This window comes from Dendrobates tinctorius, unplaced genomic scaffold, assembly GCF_039654945.1.
Source record: "Dendrobates tinctorius isolate UK_male_01 unplaced genomic scaffold, ASM3965494v1 ptg000143l, whole genome shotgun sequence".
In the NCBI taxonomy this organism is placed as follows: Eukaryota; Metazoa; Chordata; class Amphibia; order Anura; family Dendrobatidae; genus Dendrobates; species Dendrobates tinctorius.
In genome coordinates, this window is record NW_027361810.1 from 37,392,580 (window position 1) to 37,407,900 (window position 15,321).

Here is a 15,321-nt window from a genome sequence, read left to right on the forward strand (position 1 = left end):
CTCAGGCTTTTGAGCATCTTTTAAAGGGAATCTGTCAATAGATTTTTGCTATTTAATCTGTGAGTAGTAGCATAATGTAGGGGAAGAGACCCTAATTACAGCAATGTGTCACTTACTAGGCTGTGTTTTGCTGTTTCAGTACAATCAGTGTTTTATCAGCAGGAGATTATCACTAGAGGACTAGCTGCCTCGGGCCTCCTAGTCCAACCACACCCCCACCACTGATTAGCAGCTTTCTGTCTATATACAATGTAGACATATCTGCCAATCAGTGGTGTGGGCGGGGTTATACACAGCTCAGCATTCGAGCTCTGCTAGATCTGCAGAAAAAAAACTCTGATTCTACCACAACTACTGTACACAATAAACTAAGCGACACATCGCTGGAATCGGGGTCTCAGCCCCTACATCATGCTCTCAGATGATATAACAAAAACATATTCCCTTTAACCCTTTCGGTATTTTAAAAGTGCCAAGCAGTTAAAAGAAGTGACATTATTCTGGAATTTTCCACTTGGAAGACTGTCTGTATTTTACAATATAAGTTCAGGGGAAAGCTCAAAAACATGCAGACGTCTTCTGAAATGTTTTACCATCATGTTTGCTTAAAAACAAAATACTAGACATTTCATCATTATTCCGTGGAGAGAAAAAATTAATGGAAAACAACAGTAAAAAAAAAAAAGACTTTGGGAAAACGGTCGCATTTTTCTTTAAATGTATGTGTTTTCAGCTAAAATTATTTTTGGCAATTGGGTTTCTCCATTTGCCTTCTATAGTCATAGAATCGTAGAGTTGGAAGGGACCTCCTGGGCCATCTGGTCCAACCCCCTGCTCAAAGCAGGATTCGCTAAATCATCCCAGTCAGATGTCTGTCCAGCCTCTGTTTGAAGACTTCCATTGAAGGAGAACTCACCACTTCTCGTGGCAGCCTGTTCCACTCATTGATCACTCTAACTGTCAAAAAGTTTTTTCTAATATCTAATCTGTGTCTCCTCCCATTCAGTTTCATCCCATTGCTTCTAGTCTTTCCTTGTGCAAATGAGAATAAAGTTGATCCTTCTACAATGTGACAGCCCTTTAGATATTTGTAGACAGCTATTAAGTCTCCTCTCAGTCTTCTCTTTTGCAAACTAAACATTCCCAAATCCTGCAACCTTTCCTCATAAGACAGGGTTTGCAGACCGGTCACCATTCTGGTCGCTCTTTTCTGAACTTGCTCCAGTTTGTTGATGTCTTTTTTAAAATGTGGTGCCCAAAACTGGACACAATATTCCAGATGAGGTCTGACCAAAGAGGAGTAGAGGGAAATAATGACTTCACGTGATCTAGACTGTATGCTTCTGTTAATACATCCTAGTATTGCATTTGCCTTTTTTGCTGCTGCATCACACTGTTGACTCATATTCAGTCTGTGATCTATTAGTATACCCAAGTCTTTTTCACATGTGCTGTCACTTAGCCCTATTCCTCCCATTCTATATATGCTTTTTTCATTTTTATTGCCCAGATGTAGTACTTTGCATTTCTCCCTGTTAAAAACCATTCTGTTAGTTGCTGCCCACTTCTCCAGTTTATTTAAATCTTTTTGAATCCTCTCTCTCTCTTCTCTAGTATTAGCTATCCCTCCTAGCTTTGTGTCATCAGCAAATTTAATCAGTTTACCCTCAATTCCTTCATCTAAATCGTTGATAAAGATGTTGAACAATACAGGGCCCAGGACAGAGCCCTGTGGTACCCCACTTGAGACATTCTTCCAACTGGATGTGCAGCCATTTACGACCACTCTTTGGGTCCAATCACTAAGCCAGTTATGAATCCACCTAACAGTTGCCTTGTCCATTCAATACTTAGTCATTTTTTCAATAAGGATTGTATGAGAGACTTTGTCAAATGCTTTGCTGAAGTCAAGATATACTATATCTACAGCATTTCCTTGATCCACCCAATCAGTGATACCGTCATAGAAGGAAATTAAGTTAGTCTGACATGACTTATTAGTTACAAACCCATGCTGACTCTGTTTAATCACTTCATTCTTATCCAGGTATTGACATACATGTTGTTTAATAATTTGTTCAAAGATCTTTCCTGGTATAGAAGTCAGACTCACCGGCCTATAGTTGCCTGGGTCCACCTTCTTCCCCTTTTTGAAGATAGGAACAACATTTGCTCTTCTCCAGTCTTCTGCACTTCTCCTGTTCTCCAAGAATTTTCAAAGATTATGGAGAAGGGTTCAAAAATTTCTTCTGCTATCTCCTTCAGTACTCTGGGGTGTAATTCATCTGGACCTGGAGACTTGAATTCATTTAGGTTAGCTAAGTGTTTCCTCACTATCTTTCTGTTTATAGATATCCTGGATTCTTCTATTCCCTTAATAGGACAGTGAATAACAGTTGATGTTACATTTCCTTTCTGAGAGAAAACAGATGCAAAATAGGAATTTAAAAGTTCAGCCTTCTCAACATCCTGTCTTACCATTTCATCATTTTCATCCTGTAAAAATCCTATAGCATCTTTGACTTTTCTTTTACTTTTGACATATCCCCAAAATCCTTTATTATTGCTTTTGACATCTCTTGCAAGCCTCAATTCATTTTCAGCTTTAGATAATCTGATTTGTGCACTGCAGGTTCTGCAGACAGCATTATATTCTTCTTTAGATATGCCTCCCTCTTTCCATTTTATAAACATTTTTTTCTTCCTTTTTAGCATGTGCTTAAGTTCTGTGTTCATCCATCCTGGTTTCCTTAAATGCTTCCTATTCTTCCCTCTTTTCGGAATTGTTAACAACTGTGCTTTGAGAATTTCATTTTTCAAGATTTCCCATCCCTCCTGGACATTTTTGTCTTTTAGGATATCCAGCCATTGGATCCCTCCAATTCTCTTTCTGAATCCCTTAAAATCTGCCTTTCTGAAATCTAACCTTGACGTCTGAGTCTTCACAGGTCTTCCTCCTCTAGTTATCCAAAATTCTAAAATAGCATGGTCACTACCTCCTAGGGTCCCAGCCACTTTTACCTCCTCAACCATTTCCTCCCTGTTTATAAGGATTAGATCCAAGGTAGCAGTTCCCCTTGTTTTCTCCCTTACCTTTTGGAAGATAAAGTTGTCAGCAAGAGACAATGTATTGCTCTATTGCTGGTTACAGAACGAGATTAAGAATCCTTCAGTGAGCTCGTTCTCTCGAGTTTGTATATCTGGGTTTTTTCTCAGTTCGTTTCAGCTGATTTATGACCACAAGAGAAGAGAACCACAGAAAAAGATAGATAAAAGAATCATTTTAAGAAGAAGCTCTCTGACAGGTTTTCAGTTAACTCTTTCTACAGCCAGCAACGTGCAAAGAGTTTCTGAAATCCAAACAGTGCAGAATATTTACTAAAACAAAACTGCAAAAGTGCCTTAATAAGTAGCCGTTGTTTTAATACTTGTTTAGTAAGTTAATAGTACACATGAAAAAAGCAACTTTGTCATATATTTTATCAAATCATTACGCTCTTTTTTTCCTCCTGGATTAATGTGTCCCTTCATGGGTAAAATCTGTATTCAGTGAAGACAGATTTACCTATTACTGAGATAGGAGATGACAGTTGGTGCTGATAAAGTTCTATGGAGGAGGGAGGAGCTGAAGGCGGACACTGACGTTCTGCTGCAAGTTCTCCTGAAACAACAGTTACAGTTCTCCATAGAACTTTATGAGCACCAATTGTCATCGCCTATATCAGTAATTGGAAATCTGTAGTCACTGAAGATTTTTTGAAATTAATGATGAGATCAGGAGGAGAAAAAAGCTATATTCTCTGATATTACGGCGTTTCTTATTTTCATGTGTTCTATCGATATATGTGGAAAAAAATACAATTACGGTCATTCTTTAAATGCATGCAGTAAAGAAAAAATTAGCTTGAAAAGTGTCCATATCCTTCAAGTTCTTTTATTTATATGAAACCAGAAAAACTTTTTAAACCCCATTAAACTTTCCCAAGAAATAGTGATTAAGATTTTGATGCTCTCATTCATCTTTCAGGGGTCGTACTACGTGGTGGTCCTGATGTCTGATCGAGACCCATATTTGGGACCCCGCTTTATTTGAAGTGACTGGCGTCCCAGAAGTCCTCTCCCTTACTTACTTTCACAGCCCATTTAAAGCGATATAACAGCAACAACAAGGATCTCATGGGACAGCCCCTTTAAATCCAACTTTTTATTAAAACCATTGGAAAACATAACAACCATCACATACACCCGGGTTCATTTTTCACACCCTATTGTTTATTGCATAACTTTCTTGAAAAGACCATTTATCCCTTATTTGTATGGAAACATCCACTGTTGAAAAGGATCGGAAGAATCACAGGCTACAAGACGGACATTGAACACGTTTCCTGCCAAGCACATATTATATGCAGCATTGAACACAAATCCGCCCTGCAAAAAAATGCATAAATATGGATAAAGTAAGAGAACAGGAACTAGCAATTTACATGTGTATTAAGTAGATGTCATAAAATACCGGACCTTATGAGGAGCCAATGGGACACCATACAAATTAGAAATTGTGGGATCCAGCCATCTAATGTGTATGGGGCCTTCCCATGCTCCCCTGTCAAATAAAGTCATAAAAAATGAGGATTGGGCATTTCAGATAACAAGGCTCAATCTTTTTGTTTTCTCGGGAAATAAGCCCTTGCCAGAGATGTATGGCACAAGCCTACTCCCCTCTTGCCATTAATATCAGCATTCATGTGGACATCTATTTAAAGGGGTTGTCTGGCCTTAGGGTACAAGTCTGAAGTCAGTTTATGAAAAATGAGGATGAATGAACTCCTGGAGATCAACATCCAAGACTGCGGAGACACCATCACATGTTTCTCAACGCAGTGATCTAGAGCAATGCCCCCATCCCTTATGGGAAATATGTAAAAGTATGCAAAACACAAGCCGCGGAGACACCATCACATGTTTCTCAACGCAGTGATTCTAGAGCAATGCCCCCATCCCTTATGGGAAATATGCAAAACATACAAAACAGAAGCCGCGGAGACACCATCACATGTTTCTCAGCGCAAGCAATGACTAGCCAGGTCTTTCCCCGGGAAGGAACAACCACGGTAAGGGCAGTCTCCAATGAAGGAAACCACCTATGCCAAAACATGGTATCCATCCACAGACAGCTGTTTCGGGGTATTGCCCCTCATCAGTGTGGAGTAGGAAACTGGCCAGTAGGAGCAATGCCTAGTAGAAGACTGTGAAAAATGAGGATGAATAAACTCATGGAGATCAACATCCAACAAGTCAGTTTATGTGACTGCAGACAGGTGAATCCTCACAGCATGCACACTGCGCCGGGAGTGGTAAAAAGCGAGTGACTGCATGCGGTCACATGCCATTGAGTGCCAACCTCACTCAATGCAAATGTATTGAACAAGGCCAGACATGTCTAGTTGGGATGTGGCCGGTTGAATGCAAATCGCATACCTGCGGTCACATACCCGCCATGAACGGCACCACTGCTCACTATGAGGATTCACAAGTCTGCAGTTATGTAGAGTGACCGCAGACTTGTACCGCAAGACCGGATAACCCCTTTAATGGATGTGGGCACTTTAAATCTGATTTAATAAAGTAAAAAAAAAAAAAAAAAAAAGAATATACCAGAAGTAGCACAAACTCCTCGCTGACTTCCTCCTGAAGTTGAACACAGTATCACAGGGTAAGGGTGGTAACAAAAGAGTCATAACTCTGACCGTAACTATCATGTCGGTTGAGCTTGGTGACTACTGAACATAGAGCAGATCGCAGAACAACTGCAGGATTCCAATCTCCTTCAACTTTTTGTTTTCAGAATCTACATTGTTGGCTTTTAACAATAAATGCTTCTGATAATTACCAATTGTTTAAATTCAGGCTTTTTATATATATATATATATATATATATATATATATATATTTTAGAGTTTTCAATCCAACAGTTTTTTTTTTGTTCATATCACAATCTGTTTTAATAAATTAATTAAAGCTTTGCAATTTTCAGATTGGCCACAGGGAAGAATTTATGCTCATAAAACCTGTTCTTTCAGGTAGACTTTTCAGAAGGCTCATTACCATCAGAGGCAGGATCACAAGGCCAGGTAAACACCTCTAAACACAGCTGATAACACAGAATCCGCTAATCACATTTCCTCAATGTCACAGCTGACACTGCTTTCTTCCTCTTCACACACGCTCATTAGATGCGTCAATATGAAAGGTAGGGTCTGAGTCTGTTCATTGCTGCTAATGTGCATGTGAATTTCCTGAAAGAGCTGGAAGTAAGAGTCTAAACTAAGCCCTAGTGGCATTGTGGAAATTTCAAAAATTCAACTTTTTTTGCAATACAGATTGTGATATTGAATGACCTTTTAAGCTTTCACAAGATTTTAAGCCTGTGAATAATAAAATAAAAAATTACCTTCAGAAAATGCCACTTCTCCTCCGCAACTGCATATTTATGATTGCACGGCCTCAGTTTTAGGAATCCGTAGCTCGCCTGCAGACACAGCTCTTTGAAGATATTATGTACAATTTCTTTCCTCTTCGAATACTCAAAATACTACATTTATAAAAGAAATAAGAAGTTATTATAACAATAAATTACTTATAACAAATGTTTAAAAGTATGTACACCCCCAAAATGAATCATTCTGGCTTTTTCCGCTATTCCAATGTTAAAGACGTTTGCAATATTTTCTTTTTATTTATAGACATAAAAATAACAATCTTTTGTATACTCCAGCTCTGGCTCCCTGCTTCTACCACCAGTCTTTGACGATAGGCTGCAGTCAAGTGACCGCTGCGGCCGATCATTGGGCTCAGTGGTCATGCAGAGAAATTGCTAAGCACACTGATTGGCTGCAGCAGTTTTGTGCTAATGTCACGACATTACTGCAGTCCATTAACAGAAACTGGAGGTAGCAGTGGGTAATTAAACAGAAGTCTTTTATTTTTTACTTCGGATGAAAAAAATAAATAAAAAGAATTGGACAGTCCCTTTAATGAGTGCGCAATATCATCAGCTTGTTGGGAAATCTTCATAGACGATCATTAGATAGAGAATAGTAACTGAAACCCTGAAAAGTTGGTTCGGCAGATGTTTTCCAGACGTTATCTAATCTAGTCACTGTTTGGAGTAATTTAACTTAAAAGTTTGTGGGCCCTAAAGCAAAATCTCCAATACGGGTCCTTAATAGAACGGCTCCTCTCAGATCGGCCGTAGGCACCTTTTGGGCCCGCTAGGCTCTAGGGTCTGTATGCAGCTACAACCCCTGCTCTCCTTGTAGTTACAACCCGACTGCTGAAGTTTTCATTGTGGAGGAGGATAATTTGCCAAAATTTTCTGTCCCGGTCACTACTATTCTGGTAAGATCAGCACAAGAAATACCCACCAGAAACTTCATTGAAAATTTTCAAGTATCCTCAAACTTTTGGCCATTCTGTAATGTTCTCAAGTTTCTTTCCCCCCAAATCTTCACTTATCATTCCACTGGATTCCTGTTAGCTCTCAGGTTGCGAACCCTCACATCTACCAGGAGCGCCTATTCTTTTACAGTCTGTTCTGAACACGCGCTAGAAAGGACACCGTCAGACAGCGCTAGAGGATGGCAAGTACACTGCTATGAGATGAGAACCTACAACCTGCAACCCCATAAAAGAAAAACACACAGTTCTTGAAATAAGTCAACCCTGATGAGTCGAAGCCTTCTGGCAAAATAAATGAATATTATCCTATTTGTGACTCTAATACGATCTGTCATCGGAATATGATGTTCTGTGTAACGATGGAAACATATTTGGGGTAATTGGCTGTATCCATTATCTGAGTACCTATCCCTCTCCACAGTGACTAAAGACCCTCATAATCATCGAATAGTCCAGTTATCGATTTTTAAACATGGCGCCTATGAACAAGGAAAATGCACATTTATTGAGTGATTGGATCTTTATTCCGGCATCAAAAAAAAAAAATCATTGTTGTCGGCAGCACATCGCCAATTGTAAGCCGTGAGTGTGCCACCGACAAAATGATGCTGCATGATGGCAAAACAATACATACAGTTCTCGTCTGCCCATGTGAACAGGCCAGTAATTGAGCGCTGAGCGGATATATAGCGGATCGATGCTTGTTAACAGGTTGATACAGATCTAACAGATACATGGCTGAAGCTCATCAGCGCAAACACGGCTTAGGAACAAGATCCGCACTGGCCACTGGGCCTCTTGGAAATGATTTCCACTATCCACCAAATATTTGATAAAAACTAATTATGTGAAGTCAGAGGCAGATAAAGTCGGTAATATAAGACAGGAAGGAAAGTAATATATTTATTAAGGTAATGTCTAGATTTACCTGTTTTCCTCTGTGTTTACTGCAATCTTTGAGTAACACTGTGCCCCCGTATTTGGAGTCACCCTCATCATCCAAACACTTTTTAGCACCCAAATTAAACATCTGTTGAAACATTTAATGATATAAAGAGCGTGAACTTACAAAACTCATTCATTCCCACTCAAATCTGGTGTTACTAATGCCATATGATAGGGATGCTGTAAACATTAATAACTAACATGGTTTTCAAGGGATTTTCTTAACAAGACAACCTTTTCTCTGACACCTAAAGCCGCCACGGTCGGCTCATGTTTTTCAGGGACACACATTTATAGTGCAGGGGACTCTGTAGGGGAAGAAAACCAGAAGCGCAGCGCAAAATAACCCCTAAAATATAGCTTTTAATTCAATCACTAAAAACATTAATAATAAAAATGACCAAATACCTAGGGAGGTAGAGGACAAAATCAAAAGTGGCAGAACCAATGTTATATTTCTATGTAATAATCACAAAACCGCCGCACATTGCATTGCTCTCTCGGCCAGGGGTAATGAGACCCCACTTTTTGACCCCTGATGAACCCTCATCGATTTAAGAGGGCGAAACGCGTCGGGATTTCATCTGCATCAAATGGCTGATAAGTATATTACTGCACATTATATTCGGCAGACCCTTTTGTGGTACTGAGTACTGAGATCGATTCTATCAAGCAATTATGCTCTGCTGGATTATACATTGCATGCATTTTTTATGGAATATTTTTTGTACCACATTAGAAATTGCAATTGAGGTGAATTTGTTAGCTTCAAGTTTTGTTTATGATCTGTGTGAAATAGCAGGACTGGTGTGCATTTCACCTTATGTGCAGACATTGTTTCTGAGCTGGATTGTGCCTCCTAGTAAAACAGGGCTATTGTTAACCCCTGCTTTCAAACAATGGCCGCCGCATGTGCAATGCAGGATTCATTTTTCTGCTATTTAATGTGCAGTGTTCTGACTATTTTCTAAGTGCTTGTCCTTGGACAAATGAATTGTCATATGTGCTATCTACCAAATTTCTCTGTAGATATTTTTTATTGATTATGTTATTTTATATATGGGTCTGCCTATTCAGCATGTCAGCATTTTTTGACTACTAGATAAGTCTTATTTAAGCTGCATACTGATACCCCCTTTTCTTTTTTCTCTCTACTACGAGATAAGTTTACAGTGTGGGGTATCTACATCATTAGACTGACTACGAAATAAGTTCATAGCACTTTAGCACTCTATTCATGAGACATTAAACGTCTCTTCACTTTTGTTTTCGGTATCATAGGTGTGTGTATGTGTATTTTTTTGTGTCCTTTTTTGTATACGTAGGGAGGTTTAGGGGTTTACTAGGGACACCGACGTTGAGCGGGGGCGCCATATCGTCAACAACTAGGGTGCCAACCTCCGCAGTCAGGAAGGGTTGGATTAGGGCGGACTAGGGCAATTTAGCCTTTTGCCCCATGTTTTGTGATTATTACATAGAAATATAACATCGGTTCTGCCACTTTTGATTTTGTCCTCTACCTCCCTAGGTATTTAGTCATTTTTACTATTAATGTTTTTAGTGATTGAATTAAAAGCTATATTTTAGGGGTTGTTTTGCGTTGCGCCTCTGGTTTTCTTCTTGATCATATAATCCCATTCAAAAGTCTTTTGGAGGTTTGTTGACTCTGTAGGGGAAATGTAGCACTATACTTGATAGCAAAGCCACAGAAGGAGGACTAAAAATCAAGAATTAATACAGCAGAAAAGAGGCAGCACCGCTTACCTGCCCAGACCTCCGACCAAATGCACTACAGGATGCAGCAAACCCGTGCAGTAAAGATGGCAGCAGCACAGGTGCAAAATACTGGTGAGCCATCCACTCGCAGCCTACCAACTCATGGAGGGGGCGATTGTTTAGTATATGATTGCACAAAAGAGGCTTGTATAGGGCGCTATTCACATACAGGTAATGCACAGTCTCCGGTTTACAGCCTATTAGTGACACCCATACTATTAGATCAGGCGGGCTGCCCAGCACAATCTAAATGAGACCGTTTGTGAACAGACACCCTAATTTACAAGACAAAAAAATGCTGCATCCTGAGAGTGTATTCGCTTGGAGACCTGGACAGGTAAGCACTGCTGCCCCACTGCTGTATTAGTTCTTGAATTTTTGGAGGAATTTTAGTTCGGACTCGCAAGTGTGAGGACCCTTGTCACGGGTTGCAAGCTTATTTATCTTGGCCAATATTTATTGACCAATACCTCACATATTTATATGGATTTTCTTCACTTGAGTTTTCAGGGTGCAGCCAAGCCCAGCATTTTTGGTATGGTAAACTGGGGTGTTTATTAATTGGGAAGCATGTACATAGTGCTGGGCAGCCTGCCTGATTTAATAGTATGGGCGTGAGTGAATGGCTCATCAGTATTTTGCACCTGTGTTGCTGCCATCTTTACTACATAGGTTTGCTGCATCCTGAGAGTGCATTAATTTGGAGACCTGGGCAGGTAAGAAGTGTAGCACTATATAACATCCATTGAAACAGAGAAGCGGGCTGACAAGTGGGGCCATTGAGCACTTTCAACACAATGTACACTGTACAATTAAAGAGGTTATCCAGGACAATTATTTTTTTACTATGGGCCTAAAAACTAATAGTCAAATAGTTGCTAACTACCTGCCTGTTATAACAGGGGCCATCTCAGAGCAGTCACTGACCACTCCTGCCGGCGATACTGCTGCTTCAGGTCAACAGAGCAGCTCTTCCTGTTACATGCTGCTCTGTTGATGGGGCATGACTGCCGATGTCATTCTGATTGACAGCTGGCTCCACGTTGCCTAACTGCAGGGAGCCAGCTGTCAATCAGCATGATATCGGCAGTCACGCCCTGTCAACAGAGCAGAGTGGAAGAGAAGCCACTGCTCTGTTGACGTGGCATCAGGAGAAGCTACAAAATTGCTGCCAAAAGCAGTCTGGGACTGCTCTCTGCCAGCGGAGATCGTGACCGGCACAATAAGCAGGTGGTAGTTAGCATTTGCCTGTTACTTCTCAGACCCATAGTAAAAAAAAATTAAATAGACCAAAATAACCTGTCACACTCGCGCCTTGGCTGAAAGGCGCGAGCCGGGGGTTTGTGGCCCCACTGTGCCACAAACCAGACTTCCCTGGAAGGGGTGTGACTACGACAGCTGCCTCGGTCTTCACTGGAGCTTCAGATGGTGAGGTCAGGCTTGTGCGGCAGATAGCTGTCGGGTGCCACTCCAGGGTGGTGTCTGGCTGTGGCTGCTGGTTCCACTCAGGGACAAATCACTTTGACAGAAGCTATACGACTTGTTTCAGGCTGCTGCTTTGCCAGCCCACTCTTAACAGTCTTCTTGGGTTCAACTTGAGTAGCTGCTTTAACAGGTGGAGGAACTAGAGGGTTTCGGACGGTGGTCACGGTCTGACGAGGCGGTTTCTTCACTGGTTTCGCCCGTTTGGCGCGCCTCTCAGATCTGGAAAGGGGAGACTTGGCAGACGTAGCTGGACTGGGTACTTCGAAGGCTTTACGGAAGGCCACTAGGAAGGCCTCTAGGTCCGTGATGATAGGATCCCCTGCGGGACAGATCCACATCAAAGAATCTCCTGCTAAATAGGACATCATATATGTCCCACTTTGACCCAATCAGAGGGGAAACAGGCTGAATTCCACTCAATGTACCACAGCCACTGCTCCAGGAACCCTTGGCACTCCTTAGGATCTCCATAGAACCTTGGAGGATCTTCAGGGTCAAGCCTCTCATAAGCCAGGAGCTGGTTGTAGATGGCATTTGAGACAATGATGGGTTCAGAAGTCTCAACAATTGGAACCACACAGGGCGGAACAAACTCTTCCAGATGCTCATACTGGCAGAGAGAAAGTCCCTCATGCTCTGCAAGCAGAAGGACATGGGACTCATGGCCTGAGCAAACTGTCACGCTCGCGCCTTGGCTGAATGGCGCGAGCCGGGGGTTTGTGGCCCCACTGTGCCACAAACCAGACTACCCTGGAAGGGGCGTGACTACGACAGCTGCCTCGGTCTTCACTGGAGCCTCTGATGGTGAGGTCAGGCTTGTGTGGCAGATAGCTGTCGGGTGCCACTCCAGGGTGGTGTCTGGCTGTGGCTGCTGGTCCCACTCGGGGACAAGTCACTTTGATAGAAGCTATAGGCAGGCAGGTAGACACGACAGGCACGGCTGAGACACTGGGCAAGCAAGCGTGGCAAGGAGACACAGGGCAGGCGGGCACGGCTTGGAGACACAGGACAGGCGGGCACGGCTTGGAGACACAGGACAGGCGGGCACGGCTTGGAGACACAGGACAGGCGGGCACGGCTTGGAGACACAGGACAGGCGGGCATGGCTTGGAGACACAGGACAGGCGGGCACGGCTTGGAGACACAGGACAGATTGGCGTGGTATGAGAAGGAGCAGGTAGGGACCTGTTCACACAGCAGGTGTAGGCAGGAGGGAGTGGTGTATGCTGGAACAGGATTTGGACCTGTTCACACAGGAGGTGCAGGTATGGATATAGGCAGGAGTGTGGAGTAGGCTGAGCCGCAGGAGTGCGGTGTAGGCTGGGCGGCAAGGGAGCCAGGCAGGCTGAGCGGCTAGAGAGCCGAGCAGGCAGAGCGGCTTGAGAGCCGAGCAGGCAGAGCGGCTAGAGAGCCGAGCAGGCAGAGCGGCTAGAGAGCCGGGCAGGCAGAGCGGCTAGAGAGCCGAGCAGGCAGAGCGGCTAAGGAGCCGAGCAGGCAGAGCGGCCAGGGAGCCGTGCAGACAGAGCGGCCAGGGAGCCGATCAGGCAGAGCGGCCAGGGAGCCGATCAGGCAGAGCGGCCAGGGAGCCGATCAGGCAGAGCGGCCAGGGAGCCGTGCAGACAGAGCGGCCAGGGAGCCGTGCAGACAGAGCGGCCAGGGAGCCGTGCAGACAGAGCGGCCAGGGAGCCGTGCAGACAGAGCGGCCAAGGAGCCGAGCAGGCAGAGCGGCCAGGGAGCAGACGCACAGATAGGGAGGACACAAGGAAAGACACGGCAGAGAAGGAACCACAGACAAGGAGACTGACAGACAGAGGTAAGACTGAGTTCAGACAGAGACACAGGGACAAAGACACAAGGACCAGGATATTCTGCCTCCTGGCAGGCGGACAGAGAACAGACAAGGCACTGGGAACAAGACTCAAGGGCCAGGATATTCTGCCTCCTGGCAGGCGGACAGAGAAATGCTAGGCAAGGTACCAAGACACAGGAATAAGCAGTAAGAGCCTTCAGAGAAGGCAAGACATAGGACAGGGCCTGGCTGGCTCAGCAGCAAGGAGCTAACTGAGTTTAGACATTGCTCAGGCAAAGGTCAGTGGGTGTGGTGAAACTAAATAGTCAAGGGCTCTAGGTGATTGGCAAGGGACATATTACACAGGTGCACCCTGACTGCATAAGAACCAGAGAGTTCAGGCGCCACCCCCTATACACACAGTCAGGAAACATGGAGAGCAAGCAGGAAAACAAGAGGCATAGCACCTGGAGCTCAGGGCTGGCAACAGACAGAGTCCACAGCATGGCTTGAAGCAGAAAGTAAGTTGGTGTGCGGGGAATGGGAGGCCATGCAGTGATGCCAGCAGGGTTGTTACATAACCCCTTTAATCACTTGCCGACATATACGGTAGATATCGGATGTCCAGGTATGGAGCAGGTTCAGGTGCGGCATTTCACTGACGCTTCAGGGGCTTAGTCAGCATCCGAGAGTGGACCCTCTGGGTTGCGGAACTGAGGCCCCCGGGGCGAGCGCACCAGGTGGAACCAACCCCTATACAGGGACCGTTAGGGGCAGACCCGCGGGGGATCAGACACCGCGACAGCTGGAACCAAGAGGGGCGGCTCGAAGGACCGGGGAGATCACAGGCAGGACTGAGAGGCCGCACCGGAACCAAGGTACGGGGCTCCGTGTGGAGTGGCGAGGGGAGATACAGAGCAGTTAGTGCCAGAGGCAACGAGGAAGACAGACAGCCGGAAAAAGGACAGGACAGGGAAATAGCCAGACACTAGGGAGCGGAACAGAAGCGACGGCTACGGAACACGGACCAGGCAGGACGGAGGGCAGGCAGGGAGACAGGGAGACAAGCAGTGGCAGAGACAGCAAGACAGGGACAAGGAACAAGCACAGAACAGAGGGAGAACCTATAGGGAACCTATAGGCGGCCAAATTAGTGCAAAGGACTTCACACAGGAACCAGGCGTCCTCCCCTTATGGGAGACGCCTGATAAATCCCACCGCAGGGTTAAACATCCCGACGGACACGCGCCTGCGACCTTGTGCGCATGTGCGGGCGGGGAGCTGCCTGAGAGACAGGAGGAGAGGGCGCGTGTGAGCAGGAGGGAGGAGGGAGCGCTCGAGCCGCCGGGTAAGTGACTGCCGCGGGGGAACCCGGTGTCCGTGGGACAGCGGCGGTCACGGCCGCTGCTGTTACAGTACCCCCTCCTTACATCTCCCCCTTCTGAGATTGGCCAAAAACTTTTTCAGAATTTGCGGGGCATTCTCCCGAGGCTCCCAGGATCTCTCCTCGGGACCAAATCCCTTCCAATCAATAAGGAAGAAGGTTCTACCCCTGACCCTTTTCATGGCCAAAATGTCTTTAACTTCAAAGACGCTATCATCCCCAATTGGCTGAGGGGAAGAGATAGGAGCAGGGCGGAACCGGTTGAGAATGACAGGTTTAAGGAGCAAGACATGGAAGGCGTTAGGAACTCGGAGTGAAGCCAGCAACCTCAATTTGTATGCAGCGTTGTTAATGCGTCCAAGTACTTCAAAAGGCCTGATGTATCGGGGGGCTCAACTTGTATGAGGGGACTTTCAGACGGATGTGTTTAGTTGAAAGCCAGACTTTGTCACCAGGATGGTATGGTGGAAGGTCCCTTCGTCTT

The 15,321-nt window shown here is 44.5% G+C and overlaps 1 protein-coding gene and 1 long non-coding RNA gene across 2 annotated transcripts in view; one reads left to right on the forward strand and one right to left on the reverse strand.

Moving 5' to 3' along the window:
- The window catches only part of LOC141049375 (uncharacterized), a 261,995-nt gene that overhangs the window by 4,317 nt on the left and 242,357 nt on the right, over positions 1–15,321 (forward strand). The gene's annotated exons all lie outside the window — the stretch shown is intronic.
- The window catches only part of LOC141049373 (polypeptide N-acetylgalactosaminyltransferase 3-like), a 49,229-nt gene continuing 38,092 nt past the window's right edge, over positions 4,185–15,321 (reverse strand). The window contains exons 9-11 of the mRNA XM_073545780.1: positions 8,387–8,488; positions 6,452–6,592; positions 4,185–4,428 (exon numbers count right to left, since the gene is read on the reverse strand). Coding sequence (XP_073401881.1) covers positions 4,309–4,428; positions 6,452–6,592; positions 8,387–8,488 — 363 coding nt within the window. The 3' untranslated portion in view covers positions 4,185–4,308. The remainder of the gene's footprint in view (positions 4,429–6,451; positions 6,593–8,386; positions 8,489–15,321) is intronic.